This window comes from Chrysochloris asiatica, unplaced genomic scaffold, assembly GCF_000296735.1.
Source record: "Chrysochloris asiatica unplaced genomic scaffold, ChrAsi1.0 scaffold00040, whole genome shotgun sequence".
Lineage (NCBI taxonomy): Eukaryota > Metazoa > Chordata > Mammalia > Afrosoricida > Chrysochloridae > Chrysochloris > Chrysochloris asiatica.
Window position 1 is genome coordinate 14402023 of NW_006408558.1, and position 18680 is coordinate 14420702.

General features: G+C 52.7%; 1 protein-coding gene across 1 annotated transcript in view; it reads left to right on the forward strand.

The window, feature by feature from the left end:
* The window catches only part of SHANK2 (SH3 and multiple ankyrin repeat domains 2), a 604092-nt gene that overhangs the window by 221015 nt on the left and 364397 nt on the right, over positions 1–18680 (forward strand). Inside the window, exon 10 of the mRNA XM_006860817.1 lies at positions 10218–10536. Within this exon, the coding sequence (XP_006860879.1) occupies positions 10218–10536 (319 nt within the window). The remainder of the gene's footprint in view (positions 1–10217; positions 10537–18680) is intronic.

Sequence of the window (18680 nt, forward strand, 5' to 3'; positions counted from 1 at the left end):
CTCCTGCTGCTCTGAGAGGTGGGCTCAGGGTAAATAGTTAAGCAGACAATTTCTCCAGGTGCCGCCACCAGCTCATGAGAGCCTGCCCTGCATGTGTACAACACCTGGCCCCAGTCTGAGTCTTGAAATGCTCCCATGTGCTCCCATGTGCGATGGAATTCTTTTCAGTCTGTAGTCAGGTAGTTGTCAAAAGACATGGCTGGAAGAGAGCTCTGTGCTGCTGATAGCTGTTGGAGGAGCAGATGGTTGTAGGTTCAGAACCCAGAGTCCAGGGAGGTGTCCACAGTGAGTGTCAAGCTTGGGAATTCCCCGGGGTGGTGCTGGTATTGGGCAGAGAGGAGTTGATGGCTACAGGACCAGGCTCAATGGTCCATTTGCGAATGTCCCTGGAACATGTCTGACTTGAGGTTTCCTTCACATCCTTCTCTCTGTCAATGGATCTGACTCAGCTGCAGATTCAGATCCTTGCTCAGTAGATAGGGTGTGGCTAGGCTGTGGGTGATCAAAGTCACCAGGTAGTGTCCACGGCCTCCCTGCAGCCCCGTTCAGACCCCAGGAGTTCTTTCACTGTGAGCTCCCCTCCCCAGGAAGTGGATCCCTTTGAAATACACACCTCTCGGCTGTCAACAGGACCCGGGCCGACTCCAGTGTCGCTGTGGTTTCAGCGGAGCTTCCAGACTGACATTGTCTAGGAAGAAGGAACCCTGGTAGCGTAGTGGATTTACAAGCTGGGCTGCTAACCGCAAGATTTGTAGTGCGAGTTTACTGGTCATTCCACAGGAGACACAAGTATTTCTGCTCCCATAAAAATACGCAGCCTTGAAAACCCTACAAAGTCACTGTGAGTCGGAACTAACTCAGTCACACACAATCACCACCGCCAGGAAGAAAGATCTGCCGGTGTACTCCTAATAGCAGGCGGTGAGAACCCTGTGGATCGCAAATGTCCACAGGGATGGTACAGGACTGGTCAGCGAATTGTTCTGTTGTACGTGAGGTTGGCAGCTACAACAACAAGGATGGCAGGATGAAATCTCCGCCCTTTTCTGTGTTGGAGGATCTTGACCTATTCAAATTCGTCATGACCACAGTGCAGGAGGTCTTTGGTATAACGTGGGCACCTGCCCAGTCCGCCTGTGTCTCACCCCTTACCCAGAGCCCCGTGGCTGTGAGCCCTAGTGGGCATTCTATGTGAATGTTCCAGCCACCTGGCAACATGTCTTGGAACCAGTTCCTTGGAGAAACATCTTTAGAAGCCTCGGATGAACTGTGGTCCCCAATCCAGTCTTCTGACATTGTCTCAACTGTCCGCTTTGACCTGGCAGCGCACCGTTCTCCTCTGAGTCCTTGAACATCCTCCAGCTCAGCACAAGCTTGGGCTAGATCTGCAAGTAGGCATTTGCCTTCCTTGACCCCTGCCTCAGCTTTAGCAACTCTCTTTTTCCAGAATGGCCTCCGTAGGTGGACAATGAGGGAGCAGATGTCTGCCGCTACCTAAGGGCCAGGTGGAAAGATCAGAACCTGAAAGTCAGGTGTGCACAGAGCTGATACGGGGACCGGCACTCAGAGTGGGTACTTACTTCCCTTTGACATACTGCTTCCGAGATACAGAGCTGAAGAGGGGGTGAGGGTCCAGCACGGAACCCTTGCCTACAGAACACCTCTGACCCCACCGGCAGACAGCCCTGGGAGCCGTCAATCCAGAAGTGCTTCCTGTGAATAAGGATGACCAAAGAAGAATGGATGCCTTTGGATTAGGGCGTTGGCAGGGAATATTGACAACACCAGCTGCTTTGCAGGAAAAAGATGAGGCCTTCTGCTCCATAAAGATTTAGAGCTTTGGAAGATATACAGGGTCGTTATGAGCCAGAACCAACTTGAAGACTCAAACCTGGGACTGCCAGAAGAACAAACAAAGCTGTCTTGGAAGAAGCGCAGCCAGAGTGCTCCTTACAATTACAAGTAAGGATCGCATCTCACGAATGTTGAACATGTTGTCAGGAAGGACCAACCCCTGGAGAAGGACGTTGTATTTGTTCTCCAGTACTGCTACCACAGAACTATCACAAGAGGCTGGCTTTCACAAACAGATGTTTATTTTCTCATAGTTCAGGAGCCGAGCAGCCCAAATCCAGAGCACTAGCTCTGGGGAAAGGTCCTTGTGTCTTTTTAGCATCTGTAGTCCCAGCGTTCTTTGGAATCAATCTCCCCCTGGATCTGGGAGCATCACAGTGCAGGGATTCCAGGTCCAAAGGACGTTCCTCGCTCAGAGTTTTTCCCCATGAGCTCTGCCCTCTTGTCTCTTACCTTTGTAAGATGAGAGATGGTGTAGGCCACACCCCCAGGAGTCTCGTCAACTGATTGGCTGCTCATAGCAGATCCCATCATGGAGGTAATTACATTACATTAGATCTCATAGGCGAGGGGGCAGGTTACCAAGTCTTACCTACTGAACCATTGAGAATCCTGCCCTGGCCAAGGTGACACAGAACCGTTCGAGTCATACACATCACGGCTAGTAAAGTAGAGGGTCAGCAAAAGGAGACACCCCCGTAAGATGAACTGACACCGTGTCTGCACAATGCGCAGTCATAACGGAGACCTGCCAGGTGGCGCAGAACCACGCGATGTTTTGCTCTGTTGTACGCAGGGTCGTTATGAGTTAGAACCGACTCAACACACCTGACAGCACCATAGGTCTCCTCTCTGGCAGTTGTTCCCGCTTCCAGACAAGAGTGGGCCGGACGGTTAGCAGCGTCCTTCACCTTTTGTGTATGTGTGTTGGTTGAATCCCTGTTTGGGGTGCTCCGCATTAGGAAGTGCTTCTGCATCCACAAGGAAACGAAATGAGAGGTGGATGCAGGAAGTCGTCTCATATGTGAGGGTCTGGAGTAGGCAGGAGGTTGCCTGTCTGTATGGATGTATGGCCTAGTTTGTGAGAACTACACACAGGTAGTGAGCATCCCGTCACTAGGAGTAATCAAGAAGATGGTACCTTTCATGTGATGAGAATGCCTTAGATGGGCCAATCAGGCAGTTGGGTACTAGGAGTGACCCAGCTCCCCTGCCAGGATTTCAGTGGGGTTGACCAGAAAATTCTGGATATCCTGCTCTGGTCAGTGGTGTGGCACAGTTGGACATAGGGTGGGTCCACACACACGTCTGAGGAGTCTGATTGAGCTGTTATTCCTGAAGACTGGAATTTTGTAACTCAGCTTCTTGTGAGTGTAGATTAGAAAGCATGTCTGGTTATGAGAAGAATTGGCAATATCTAGAAAAGCAATCAGTAATTAAGTAGTTAGCACAAGTAGTTAAGCTCTTGATTACTAACGTGAAAGTCAGCAGTTCAAACCTACCCAGAGGCACTTCGGAAGACAAGCCTGGCAACTGGCTTGAAAACCCTGTGGAGCCCAGTTCTACTGTGACACATGTTAGGGCACAGTGAGTCCGAATCAACAACATGAGCAGAAACCAAATCCTTGTGGGAAAGGGGTATTTGTTTTCTGGAGTTCCTTAAATCATCTTAGGGCTGTGGAAGATTCTGGGACCCGTTGAGTCCTGCCCTGATGCATCCCGTGGGAGTAAGTGGTGGGCACACAACAAGGTCAGAAATTGGACGAAGTGGGTGTGCATAAAGGTCCACAAGGCAGAGAGCACCCGGAGAAGGGAGCAGACACTGCCCCCTAGCCTGTCAGGTGAGCCTGACCCTGCGCTTCCTAGGGTGGGAGCAACCCAGGGCCCACTCGTTCCCTGGACTCTGCTCCCACTCTGGGCAGACACGGGCTGACTCGCTCCACATGCGGTTGCCCAGGGGGCTGCATCTTCCCCTGCTGAGCACCCTGGCTGGTACGGGGGTGCCTGGTTCTGTGTTGAGGCTGGCAGAGAACTGTGTCTTGACCACTGAGAGAGGAAGGCTCTGTCTTCTTATTGGGACTCCCCAGGAATCACTGACAGGGCACTGTTTCCCTTTGGCACCAGGACCAGCCCCTGCTGGCATCCCCTCTCGCCTACCAGCAGCAAAGGCAGCGAAATGCTGGGAGAACGGCTTGCCCTGAAGCGGGCCACTCGGAAACTGTGTCCAGGAAGGGTATCTTTCTAGGACAGATGGAGGGAGGGTGAACATTGCCGAGCCTCCCACTCTCCTACAGGGATCTCTTGGATTTGGCGAGCTCTCCAAGCCCACGTGACAGAGCACGTGGCTGTCTGAGGCCCCAGCCTCTGAGGGAGATGACTGCATGCCATCGCTATGGGGTCCCCTCCAGGTACCAGGGCAAGACCCCTCCTGTCTAAGGAGTCCCAGCAAGCTACCCCTGGCAGAAACACCTTCTGCTCTCCCAGCAAGAGCAGAAACAGGTGTGTATCTGAGGGGGTCTTCCGGAAGCTGGACACCTTGCCCAGAACGTCCACAGAAATGCGGAGATTGAGGTGCAACGTGTTTCTTAATGCCGTCTTGAGAAGTGACTGTATCTCCCTCTGTGAATTTACAATGTAGCGAGATGGGCCCGATTGATAACTAAAGGTTGGTGGTTTGAACCCACCCAGTGGTGCTGCAGAAGAAATACCTGGCAATTGGCTTCCCAAAGCATTGATGTTAGCTGCTGCCAAGTTGATTCCTACTGGTAGTGGTGACCCCATATGTTACAGAATAGAGGTGGGCTCATAAGGTTTTCTTGGCTTTTCTTCCATGGTACCACCGAGTAGGTTCGAACCACCAGCCTTTAGGCTAGCAGGATTAAAGACAACAGTCAGGAGATTCCGATGGGGTGATTCTACCCTGTAACACACCGGGACCTCCACGAGTCAGGGTCTGCTCGATGATGCTGGATTTGAGTTATTCCTGGGGTAGTTTTTTGGTCCAGGGAGACGACCTCGCAGTGGTTGTCAGATGCCAACAAGTCAGTACCGACCCATAGCGACCTTATGCACAACAGAACAAAACACTGCTTGGTCCTGGGCCAACCTCACTATTGTTACCACGCTTGAGTCCATCGATGCTGCCACTTTGACAATCCATCTCTCTGGGGGTCTTCCTCTTTTTTCTCGCAGAGCAGAGTCTAAACCCAGCTGTGAGTTGCATGATTTGGGGGCTACTTTCTTTGTCCTCATTTGAAGCACGTACTAAAGGGGCACTGAGTGATTTCAATGGGAGATTATGCTGAGATGCTCAGCCAAGACAGACACACACTCAAAGCATCCATCGTCATCTTGATTTTCTCTAAGCTGCCAGACTGTTTCGCCAGACATTCAACCAGCCTGAGCATCCCGACAAGGAAAAAACCTCCATCTCTGGTGGAAGCCAGCCTTGTCTTTCTTACGCCGCCATTTTTGTTGACACATAGTGGTATTCCTACCATATGGAATTTGACTTAGACGTTCCTTTGCTTTTTCCTCATCTCGTCTCATCTTCTTTTTCATTTTGAAATTTCAGAAGCAGTTCTCTTAGCAACCGAAATTTTTAAAAATGCACACTTAATTACAACCCAAGAGCCGAAGTTATCAGAGAACAGAACCTCAGCTCCCTGGAGCCATTCTATGTGGATTTTAGGAAGACCTTTTTCTTGGTGTAGAAGAACACCCCCGTGCCATCCTCTTCTTTGTATTTGCTTCAGATATTCAGTGTTCTCAATGTGCTGTCTTCCAGCGATCATCTTCTTTGGCTTCCCAGAGCCTACTGTCCAGGAAGGAATGCTCACAGATACTGGGCAGCGACTATGAAGGACTCACTTTTATCAGCGCCTTGGATCCAGGGCAAGGCTGGGGCGCAGTTGGATTCTTTTCTTATTCCTCCCCCTTAAAGAAAAATTTTTTTAAAAGAGGGGGAGACAAACCCTATTTTCTCCAGTGTATTTACCACGATGGGGGTGTGTCAAGAAGTAATTGCTACTTGCGTCTGATCTGTTCGAACAGAAATATAGGTCATGCTCAGAAATTCCTGAAAGCCAGCGCTGTCTTGTCTGCCCGATGAGCGTGGGTCTGGTGTGAGGTTTATCTGGCGTCTGGGCTATTCCCTCCCCATCCGCCTTGACTTCCAGACTCTCTCCCTGTTGATTGACAAACTTCTGGTCCTAAATACAGCTTAAAAAAAAAAAAAAAAAAAAAAAACAGATCCCTGCGCTATATATAGCCACCAGCACGCTTCGCTTTGTGGCTATGCCCCTCGGCGCATTCCGAATTTCGTTGGCTCAAGGGGCCGGAGCGCGCAAATGACTTCAAGAGTTTGCTTGTCGCCCGCCCTTGGGCTGCAGGCCACGTGCTCCGAGCTCACCCTCCGAGGTGCCTCTTCCGAGATGCACGGATCACAAAGACTCACATGACAAGCGTTGGGAGAGCGAGCAGAGCCTGCCTGCAGCTCCTGTCTACGCACAGTTGGTTCCCAGCTGACAGAATATGGGGTGGGCTTTGTCACTAGCACGCCGGGCCTGGTGTGCCCAGCTATCCCTGAGATTGCACAGCGCCCAGATGCCCGCTGCCGCTGCCGGGCTCCACGGCACTCCGGCGCCCCGGAGCGGGCTCTTGCTCCCAGTCTTTCTCCCGTCCGAGAAGGTTATATAATGTGCGGACTGCTGCCCAAGTCAGAAGGAAGATGAAGTCTTTGTTAAACGCCTTCACCAAGAAGGAAGGTAAGGGCAGAGCTACCTGGAGTTGGAACAGATTCCAGGCGCAGGGGGAGTCCGGCACCTCCTAAAATTACCGGTTGCTATTCCAAGGCATGTTCAGAAAATGAGTTCTGGGGCATGATACAGTCTTGGTATACTTGGGCTTGACTATTAAGGCAGTTGGAGGGGCTATTTTGTTTGACTCTCCAGCTCCTTGCAGAATTGCATTCCAAGGGTACTTCCATGGGAACTGGTGTCAGGGAAATAAAGAGAGTTTTCAGCTTGGCTTATTCATTACCTGGGGGAGGGAGGGTGTGGGGAGGATGGCTGGCTGCTAAGTACTTGGTAAGGAAGCCTGGGACACTCGGCCGGTCACACGAAATTGAGGGGCAGACTTCTCTCTGCTCTCCCTGAGCCGGCATTTCATGGGGTGGCTGGGAGCCGGAGAGAGTGGTTAGCTTTAGAAGCGCATATGCTTTTTATCTCACCTTGTATGGTTTTCATTGTGGAAAAGGAGATGTATAAATAACGCTTGGAAGACGGCTAAGAAAATATCCACCCACTCGGGGTTTGCAGCTTACTTGCAAGAAGGAAACAGTTGGGTGGAATATTAATCATTTTTAGACAGGAAAAGGGTTATTTTTAACCCTTTTCAAAAAACGAGCATTGTCCCGGCTGGTTCTGATTGGATGGTTTGTCAGACAGAAAGTCTTGGTTTGGTGAGACCCAAAGGTTTATAAAGATGTTACTTGAAAGGTATCAGAGCCAACTTCCTGGCCTCAGCCCATCATCGCATAATCATGAAAGAAATTTCCAATTAAATGGCACAGGAAGCTAATTTAATAGGAGTCTTCGTAATTAAGCAAGGTAATTTTCATTAAAATGTTCCCCCTAATATCACTCGTGTGATTCCATTGGAGAAAAGCGCCTGGTCCTCAGGGGAGAGGTATTTGAAACTGTCCAAGCTATTTCAATTTCTTCATCTTCCAAGGGGTCTTCCTCCCCACCTGCCCGCTTTCAAACTCCCCCTTCCTAGGGACTTGTTTTTAATCCTCAGAAATGCTTATTTGAAAATCTACATCAGTGCTTACTTTCATAGATTATTCTCTGAGATGCATCTTGCAGGGTTTTGATTTTTCTAACCCATGAGCCTGTGGGATTATCTATTCTACTCTCTCATGGGCATTTCTTACTGAATGAATGTCTCCCAGTAATTGGGAGCAGTCCCCCAAATCCCATCTCTTTCCCTGAGGGCACTGATAACCAGACTAGCTGTGGCAGATGTGGAAATAGAATCGGTTGTATGTTTCAGCAGCATGAAAAGCTTGACAGGGAGCCCTGATGGCGCTGTGGGTTAGGCATTGGGCTGCTAACCTCAAGGTCAGCACTTCAAACCCACCAGCTGCTGCTCAGGAGAAATATGAATCTGTTTTCTCCCATAAAGACTGACAATCTCAGAACCCGCAAAGAGCAGTTCTGCTGTCCTGTAGGTTGCGTGTGCATCAGAATTGACTCTGGGGGGGTTTTGGTTTGGGTGTGGGGCGCTGGGCATGAGTTGATACAGTAGACATTCCTATAACTCCTTGAGTCGGAACCCTCCTTGGAGCTGGTGTGTTTCCATCCCACGCTGATGTGAGGGACCCCTTGTCCAGGAAGGGGGTGCTCCGGGAAGCCCGGGTGTCTGCTTGAAAACTCGGCTCTTTGGTACAATAACCTCGTGTAGCCAAGAACCCCCGTGTGGCAGATAACGACTCCCCAGATTCTGGCACCAGCAGCCCTTTGCAAGGCCACCCCACCCACGTCCCCATCCTTGTCAGACACACCCAGGTCTTCTCCAAGTAGCCGCTGCCAGTTGCTGTTTTCCAGGTCTATAAGATGAGCCCTTTCTTCCCTGATTCTCGGTGGCCTCGCTAAGAACTCCTTGCGCCAGGCTTCTGCGCTCTGGAGAGAGGCGTTGGCCGTGGAAGCCTGCAGTCTTCCGAGCGCCTTTGCTTTACTCTGAGATGCTGAGAGAAGGATGGTAGGTCCCAGTGGAGGAGCCGTCGCTGCTGAAGAGAGGCAGCCGGCTTAGCGTGCGTGCCAGCTGCTGCCTAATTGGGAGGAATATTGCCTCCCCGGTGTGTGCTCTCCAAATTGTACTGATGGTCCTTCCATCTGACCGAATTCCAGCTCTGCTTCCTCGGGAACCTCCTCGTGCTGGGTCTGGGTGGTTGCCCTGTGTGTGGTCTCTGCTCTGGTTTCCCAGGGGAAATGCATTGAGTCTGAGGTCTGCCTCTACCTCCCTTGCCCCCCTGAAGTCCACCAAGGTCACCCCTGTGCCCACTGAGCCCCACTGTCCTGTCTGCGGACTGTTGTGAGTGGTGGCTGCTCCCAGGCTCGGTGAAGGGGGATACAGTCTCCGTGATCACAAAATCTCTGGTCTCTGGCAGCTGCCAATGATGGACTGTCCCCACCTGGGTCAGTACCTCTTTGTCATGGTATTCTCCCTCCTGAAGCGCCCCTTCTCCTGTCATTTCAGCCTCCCCTCTTTTCTCCCATGAAGGGGTGTGATGCTGGTGGTCAGGGACACCAATGTAGGAGGTGGGGATGGTCCAGAAGTTACCTCGTGTCTCGTCTGTGTTTCCAAGGCAGCCTGTGGGGTTTCTTTGCCTTCAGTGCTCCATCCAGGAAATGACACCCCCATTTCTGGTCACAGCCTGAGGCGGAAGCAATTCTCCCCAGAGTGTCCTGGGGATGGTTGCCGTCATTAAGCCCAGGGAACCTCAGAGTCCACGTAACTGCCTGTCTCCTGCTGCCCACGTGTTGGGCTCTGTCTGATGGGCTGGCACAAGGACTGTCTTTCTTGGGGTGATACAGACTGATGCAGGAGGGATCTGGGTAGCAGGGAGACCAGTTTGCAATTGGTTGCAAAACCGAACATTTGACAGTTGGAACCCACCCAGCGACTCTGCAATAAAGATGCAGTAGTTCCGCGGGAGAAAGATGAGGCTTTCTACTCCTGTAAAGATTTACACCCTCGGAAACCCTGTACAGGGTCGCTATGGGTCGGAACCGACTCGACGGCACTTAACAACAACAACAAGTTCAAGTCTATAACTCGGGGAAGCAACAAGGCCCATGGGGACCCATCAGCTTGGAGGCCAAGTTCAGACGCCCTCCCCGTCAGCAGGAACTTGGCAGCAGTTTTCTGCATCCTCCCCTGCCCCCACCCGAGCTGTGAGATGGGCAGCCCATCAGCACACGGGTGAGAGGGGCCGACACCTCTGAGCTACAGAGAGAGTGGGAATGCTGGTCCAGATGGAAGTGTCAACTGAGCCCCTTCCATCTCACGCATTAACCTGAACCTCCACCAAGTGGAGATGTTCATAGCCCCCACCCAGTCTCTCTGCTTCTATGCGGGGTGAGTTCTGCATTTTGTGGGGTCCAGCCAGGGCTCCCCAAAGAACTCACAGCCTTGGCAATGTTTGCACAGGGTGGGGTGGGGGATGCAGACAGATCTGTGCCTGCCCATGTCCATGATACAGATCAGTGGCCGCTTGCAGTGACCGTGCCAACCTTGCTTGTGGGCACCTGCCAGCCAGGCCTGACCTTACATACCTCTCCTTGTCTCTGCACCCACAGTGCCCTTCCGAGAGGCTCCGGCATACTCCAACCGCAGACGGCGGCCCCCCAACACGCTGGCTGCTCCCCGGGTGCTGCTGCGTTCCAACAGTGACAACAACCTCAATGTCGGTGCCCCCGACTGGTCGGTCTGCCCCACAGCCCCCTCCCACCGTAGCCTCTCACCGCAGCTCTTGCAACAGACGTCCTGCACCCCCGATGGTGCCGTGAAGACCCTCGGGAGCTACACCCCTGGTCCCCGCAGTCGGTCCCCCTCACTCAACAGACTGGGCGGTGCCTGCGAGGACAGCAAGAGGCCACAGCAGCTCTGGCATGTTGGGTAAGGGGCTGCTCAGGACTGGGGCTGGTGGGATGGATGGATGGATGGTCAGGGCTGGGACTGGTGGGGTGCTCAGAGCCGAGCTAGTTGTGGGGTGGCCAGGACTAGGGCCAGTAGGGTGGCCAGGCTGAAGGCCAATGAGGTGACCAAGGCTGGCTGTTGGCGGTGGCCAGGATGTGCCTATGGCTTGCTGGGTGGCAGGTTTGCAACATGTATCAAAGAGAGGAAACCCCCAGGCACTTTGGTCCTGGTTTCTTAGACTTGAACTTGGAACCTGCCCAAAAGTTATGCAGCAAAGTTTTTTCTTTCGAGCCCCGATGAAGACGTTTTATAATGTGTCTGCCCGCTGCCCCATCAGGCCTCCTCTGAGGCCCTTGTCCTGCAGGGCGCTGTGGGGGGCTGTATCTGCTTTCCTTCCTTCAGTGCTAGTGTCTTCTGGGCCTCAGTGTGGACTGAGAGTGGCCTGGAAATGCGCTCTCTCTGGCAGCGTGTTTGCCAAGCTGCCATGTCAGAAACTCATGCCTGCTCTGGTGTCAAAGAAAACCCTGGCACAGAGGAGAAACCGAAGTTCAGTCGGGTGTTGAGACCTACCACATCCCTTCCATAACACTAGCAGCGGCTGTAACAGTGTGCTGAATAATTGATACTTTGTAACCAGCATCAGTAGCCGCAGCCTCCTGGTCCATTTCTGAGGATCAGACAAGTAGCAGCCAGCACAGGACTACCCCACCTCCCAAACAGCAAGAGAGGCGAGATTTGCACTCAGAATTTTCCAGTCTATGGCGTTCCAGAATTCCTCAGGCATCCAAAGCTTCCTCAGGCCACCTCGAGAGCTGAGTATGACACCAGGCACCAAGGGCCAATTGCTGTTTCTCTTCCCAGGATTCTCTGTCCAGTGTTCCTGGAAGTCCATCCTGCTGTTGTCCCACTTTACTGACGAGGGGGCTGAGGCATACTGGGGTTACAAACTAGCCTTGAGTCATGTAACCAGTGTGGAGCAGAGGCGAGATTCCAACCTGGGTCCCTGGTCCTAGAGACATCCCCTCTAGGGTCTTCTTGGCCATCTCCCAGCTAGTGGCCCAGGAGGGTCTTTGGGCCTGTGTCCCTGTCCGTCTCGGTGGTTCACCCGCCCCGCCTATGTCTCCACTTCTGAAGAACCTGGCTTCTCCCAGGCTGTCTGGGGGTCTCCAAGATGGGGAGAGAGACAGCTGACCCCTTCTGCAGAATTACTGTGTGTCGTGGACATGGGGGGAATGGATGCTGGGTACCAACACTTCCTGGGGATCCAGGAGGGAGCAAGCAGGCTAAGGGCTTAGAGCTGCAGCTACAGAAGCTGCTTGTGAAGGGACCTTGGGGTGCGCAAGTCTCCTGGCCATGCTCTCTGAGCAGGAACACCCCCCCCACACACACACACACACATACACGCCCCTTGAGCCAGTTCATTTCCAACCCTGAGATCCAGTTCCTGGCTCTGGTCTAGATTCTCACTTGAAGGAACCCCGTGGGACAAGTCCCAGGTGCTAAGAACAGCTTATAGCTAAATTAAAGGGCTCCCCAGTGGCAGCCAATTCCACTTCACACTGCTAGCTAAAATTATGACTATAATTTTTAAAAGAGTGTGTCCCCTTCCCCAGTATGAAATCTAATAAGATTCCGAAGGCAGTACGGCCAGGGACTTACAAAAGCAATATTACTTGTGTGGGGAGAAAGGCAACTGGGACCCATCTCAGGAGCCATGCGTAACAATCCACGATGTCCTGCGTGTGTCTTTGTGTCAGTGTACATGAGTGTGTGCGTTTCTCTGTGGACATAGGTGTGCACATTGTGTGTGTGTGTGTGTGTGTATAGCATGGTGTATAAGTGCATTTGTGTCCACACATATATGCATGCTCATAAATGCTTGTGCACATGGGCATGTATATTTCTATGTGCACATTTATATAGCTCCTGCATGTGTGTATATGCAGGAGCTATATAAATGTATATGGGTGTCCAGGTGAATGGGATCCCCACTAGCTGGACTTGTAGACATTGATTGGCTCTGGGCTCCACATTGAGTGCTGGGTCATCATGGGAACATTACTTCACCTCTCTGGGCCTCACCCTTGCCCTCTATAAAGTGGGGATCACAAGGCATCGAGTTGTTCTGAAAATGAAATGGGCCAATTTCTGGTAGTGCTGAGCACACAGTAGCTGGCAGTCCATCTGACCAAACTTCTTGGCCCTTGGATGGAACTCAAGTCCATGTCCATCTGAGCCCAGGACAGTTGGGTGCTTACTATGGGCCTGCCACCTGCCCGAGTCAGGAAAGGTAGCTAAATCCAACATCTCATCTCTGGGTGGTGCCCAGCCCTACCTGTCTACCTTCTGGGAGTGTCTTTGTCTTGCCCTGCCCCCCTCAAAGCCCATGTGTCCTGTGTCCAGCTGCTCCATTTTAAGTCCTTGCCAATGATGGTCACTACAACAGGGAGGCAGGTGACTACGTGACAAGTCTCAGTGGGCAGTGTGCCTCTAGTTCATGCATTGACAAGATGGGCATTGACCCACCTGGCAGGCTGGTGGGACAGAGAATTGGGGGCTGGCTTCCAGGCATCTCCTCAGGGCACCCCCTCCAGTGGAGATTAGGGATGGTAGATGTCCCCGTGCAGAATTCTGACCTGCACACCTGGTGAGGTGTGCTTACACGCAGACATGTGTTGTGTGATGGGGAGGGTCCCACCTACCAGCTGCTGCGCTCTCGTCTGCATAGGGTGTCCGGCAGGGCTCTAGGACCCAGAAGAAGGGCCACAGACAGCATGGGGTCTACAGGTGTCTGGGGGTGCACAGGCAGTGGGGTGAAGCCCTAGCCATTCATATCAGTGTGGGTGTGGGAAATCCACACAGCTGCTGAGACAGAAGAGTACAAGGCAGGTGGTTTGTATAGACAGAAAGTTATGGCCTCTTGCTTCTGTAGGTTGGGAAGTGCCGCCCTGGCAGGCTCTGAGGACACCCCCTCCTTGATTCCCCTGGCATTCCTTGGCTTGCAGCTGCTGCACTGTGCCTTGGTTCTGGGACCATCTTTTCTCTCTGTGTCTGTGAGTCTAGATTTAGGGTGTCGGCAGGTCAGCATTCTTGCTGAAGGCTCCTGGGGACGGGTCCTCTTCCAGCTTCAGGTGGTAGGTCCCAGGGTCCCCCGGTGCATGGAGTATCTTCACCAAGCGTCTTCCCTCTGTGCCTCTATGTCTTGTGACCTCTCTTCTGAAGCCACCTCAGATGGCACTGGGACCCACCCAACTCCAAGTGTCCTTATCTAATGATTGCATTTACAAAGACCCTTTTTCCATACAAGGTCACCTTCAGAGATGCTGGGAGTTAGGAGGTTACCATTTCTTTCTGGGAGACACTGTTCCATCAGGGGCACTCGCCCATGTGATGGGTGAAGGCTACCCAGAGGAGCCCCATGTCAGCCCCCAGGCCTGTTGGGCAAGTTCTGCACTGTCTGGGCTCAGAGCCTAGCCCCCCACTCCAAAGACCTGCATGTTCTTCCAGAAGATCTGGCCAGATGGCCCAGCTGGGGAAAGGGCTGGCTCCAGGTTCAGAGCAGCCCGCAGCAGATCCTCAGAACCTACAAGTGGGAGTTTCCATGTCCCCTCTCCATCACAAAGACACCCCCTTGCTTCTGTGATTCCTGCCTTGGGGTTAGCCACCCCATTACTCATCACCCAGTTGGACCCTCTCGCAAGCTGCTGGAGCTAACTCCCACTCATCTTTCCACTGTGTGGTTTTGGTGAAGTGACTTGACCCTTCGGTGCCTCGATTGTCTCATCTGTAAAATGGGGCTAAGGCTAGAGGCCACTATGAGCAGTGTATGAGGATTGAACTGGTTTGATTGCCCCTTGCTAACTAAATCCGAGTAGCTGTACCACGTGCTATGTGAGTCTTTGCTGCCTTTATGATTGACAGATTCATCATCCTCATCCTCGTCATCTTCTGGCAAAAAGCTCCCTCTGTCTATGCGTCCTGGTGTAGCACTGTGGGCTAATGCGTCAGACTGCAAAGTCATTTGAACTGCAAGGTTGGTGGTTCAAGCTCACCAGCTGCTCCTCGGAAACCCTATATAGGGTTGCTATGGGTTGGAATCGACTTGACGGCACTTCACAACAACAACAACATCTATGGGGTGGAGGCTTAGGCAGGCATTGGAGGGTGGCAGGCCTGCCCAGGTGAAGGAGAGCCACTTAGTCAGAGGGAGTTTCAGAGTCCTAAGGAGGGGACTTGCCCCCAGCTCCAAACTCTCCACATAACGCGCCCCCTCTCCCTCTCAGCCTTCCCTCCATCAGCCAGAGCCCTGTTTACCCAAACATTGGACATCGTGGTGGTATGAGGGTCCAGAAACCTTGGGCAGGAATGCAGTGGGCATGTGGGTGTGGCCATACTCCAGCCAAATATTCAGGGACTAAATGGACAGTGGGTGGAACCCACACACCCCTGCTGACCCCTCTGGGGTACAGTGGCTTTCAGAGTCCTCTCCTGTAGGGCAGCGTTTTCGTGGGAGATGGGCCAACTGGAAGTCAGGGTCCCCCTTTTAACGTTGATTCTATGAGCATCACACAGCCACCACCAGCCTGAAACATATTTCCCCTCACTGCCCAGCCTCCTCCAAGGTGGTCCCTGTGGTCACTTGTCTGTAGTCCCCATGGTCACCTGTGGTTCCCCCATGACCTCTCCCCCTCTCCAGGTTCCTACATCCCCGCTCCCGTTAATCTCATTTGTCACTGGAGTTCTCTCTGCTAGCTCCTCTGTCCTGGAGGCCCTGGTCCAGGGAGCTTGGGAATCCTGTAGGTGGTAGGCACTGCACACCTGGTCTGCAACAGCGCCCCCTAGTGTCACCATCTGCATAGCCTGTCATGATCCTAAGGAGGGACCTGAGGCAGGGTGTGGTGCCCCTGGGGGTCCACCCAAGACCCTCCCCACTACCCAGATGTCTCACAGGTTCCTGCCCATGTCAACACAGATCTCTACATGGTGTTACAAAGGCAGGGTCTCACCCCCACCAGGGAACTCCCACCCCATTCAATACATGTTTCTTTGGTGAGTTTAGCTCAGCTTCTCCTGGCCCAACAGCTGTTGGGAGCTGGAATGCCCTGGCCACTCTGAGCCATGTTCGTCCCCTGGGACAAGGACATCAAGTGGGGCTGGGCTGGAAAGACCTAATGTCAGAGCCCTGTTGGGACCCCAGGAAGCGTGTCCCTCACCACATAGCTTTTGTTCCCCTGGATTCAGTGTGGGAAGCTGAGGCTGAAGGGGGTGTGTAGGACTCACAGTGCCCCCATGTGTGTCACAGCAGAACAGCACTCCACAAGGTTTACAAGATAAGGGCGATCACCAGGGCTTTCTTCCAAGGTACCTCTGGCTACACTCAAAGAGCCAGCCTTGTGGTATTTTAACCATGTTCATCTCCAGGGGAATGAAGTGGGAAAGGGGCCTGCCGCCCCGTGCAGGGGTCTGGGCCAGCCCAGGGAGGTGCAGTGTTGGAATGGGACTCAGAGACACACAGGAGATTCTGAATGCTGGGGTATGCAGTGGGTCCGGGCTTACCCCACACACCTTCTCCTGGGGTGAGGTCCCTTCTTGTCATCGTGTGGGGCTGAAGGCAACTATGGGGTGCCCTGTGGCCTCTGGTTGTGACTGTCCCTATCTGCCCTGCATCTTGCCTCCCTGGAATGTGGAGACCAGAGTAGGACCTGGTTTCCTTGGGCCTTGTTGAGACAGACCAGTGCTAACAGACAGCAGTTCAAGCACATCCCTCCCCTGTAAACTGTCCTGACATGGTATAGGAGGCTGGCCACCAGATGGGTCATGTGACAGGTGTGGGCGGGACATGGAGGCAGGAGGTCACCTGGGATGACGCCATCTCTCTCTGTAAGGGTCCCCCAGTAACCGTCCCACCACCTGCAAGCAGGGTGGGAATGGATCACCCCGACCAAGGGGGTGTGAGGAGGAGCTGGCAGGGAGAGGGCCTGGCTAAGATGTACCCTGACCTGTCACTGTCCCTGTCCCCAGCTCTGAGATGCTCACTAGCTGCTGCCCTGTGACAGGCAGTTGAATACACGAGTGAGTTGCTGGGCAGAGGGCAATGTGGCATGTTGAATGAGAACCGGGGGGCGATGTAGTGAAGGAAATGGGTTGGGGAGGCCCCTGGGGTCAGGGGAAAGACGCACAGTCCAAGGAGAAAGAGCTGAGGGATAGGGTGGACAGGGCTCTGTGGGACTGACCCATCTCCAGGAGCAGAAAGAGAGGGAATGGAGGAGGAGGCAGGTAATGCCTGGGCATCCTGGTACCTCATTGCTTGGACCCAGCTGGCTTTTGACTTGCCAAAGGGCAGGAACGCTGCTTTACTTAGCAGGAGGGTCCAGAGACTTCAGCCAAAGATGCTATGAATTTGTTGTTAGAGCCACAAGCAGCCTCAAGCCAGCTGCTCAGAGGCTGCCTTGATGGGGGCAAGAGTGGAGGTCTCGCTATGTGCCCAGCCCCCACGGCCCTTGCTACGTTGTGAAGCGGGGAGTGTTGGTCTCTCTTGCTATTTGCAGGGTTGATTTGCCTAGCTAGTGATTTTCACTCTACCTCTTGGCCTGGTTGGGCTGGTCCGTTGTGTAGACAAAGTGGGTACAACTTCACCCTTCGGGGTCCCTCCAAAGCCCCAAGTGCAAGTTCAAGACCTGGGCTCATGTTGCCGCAGTCCCTGAAACCATCCCTGCAGCCAACCAGAGGGACTTTGTGATGTTCATCAGGATAAGGGATGCGGGCTGTTGGATGTGCCCTGGAAGCCCAGTGGAGCAATTAGACTCTGCCCTGTAGGGTTGGAATGAGTCAGAATCAACTCGATGGCGTGGGCTTACTTTTAAGGATTTGGTGAGGGTGAGATGTTCCATCTGGACGTAAGGGAAATGTGGCCAGTTTAGGGTAGGTAGTTTCAGACTCACCCTAACTTTGCAGATGGGACAAAGGGGTCCTAATGTGACTCCTGTCACCTCCTGGAGGGGTAGCCACTCCCTCTTGCTACCTCCAGGGTCTTCCTGCAGAGGCGTAGCTACAGAAAATAGCGCTAATGTAAGCTCATGAATAGTGCCTCTGTGCAAACCTGACACCCATCGCTTAGACAACTTTACCGTCTTATCAACTCAAAAATACAAGTCAAATCATTAATCCTTAACATCTCAACAGGAAAACGACAATCTCTCTTGCTTTCACTGATGGAAATTGGTCTGTGATTGGGCTCCAAGTCATTGTTTCTCATCTCTTCTCTTTCCACATTCGGCACAGCACAATCACAGTGTGCAATATGAAAGTCTTAGTTTTGACTGGCTGAGTGATCTCGCACCACTGGTAATAAAAACTGATGGTTCATAGAAACAGCTCAGGGTCCCCCCCCCCCCCCCCCCCCATGCACACACTTCAGGTGGCACCCTGGGCACAGGCCATACCTGCCATACCTGAGATATACAAGGACCTCAAAGGTAACACACCTTCTCACCTGGTTTATCTCAGGTAGAGCAGGGGGTCCTGGGCTTGGGGTCAGGGAGTCAGGATCTGACGGTCGGTTCTGTATCTCTCTACACAGAAACCACTGTTAATGTAAATGAGGCCAGAGGTTCATGTGTGGAAGACCACACAGTGTCTTCCCTGATGTTTATTGTGAGGCTCCCATCTGAATAGCTCAGCAAAGCCCTTTTCTGACTTTGGCATGGTGAATCTGAAACATGACCTCTTCAGAGCAGATGGAAAAAGAGTTCCCCAAAACCGAGCTCCGGTCAGTGGGGTCTCCACCCTATATCTACATGCACATAGCCCCAGCTTAAATCAGCTGGGTGTTGACACGTGGGCGAGGTGGTGAGGTTTTCATACTGATTCATTCTCGGCCAATCTTGATCACCCCATTTATGAGATGGGAAGACAGAGCTTCTAGAGTTCAACCGACCTGTCCAACATGGGATGGGAAATGGACTACCAAGCTTCTCAAAGGGCCCTTCTGAATTCTGGAGGCATGAGTGAATAGATGATGCTGGGTGAGTGGGAACATGAATGAATGGTGGATGGCTGAGTAGATTACTGATGGATAGACAGGTGAGTGGATGGATGGCTGGATAGATGAAGAGGTAGGTGAG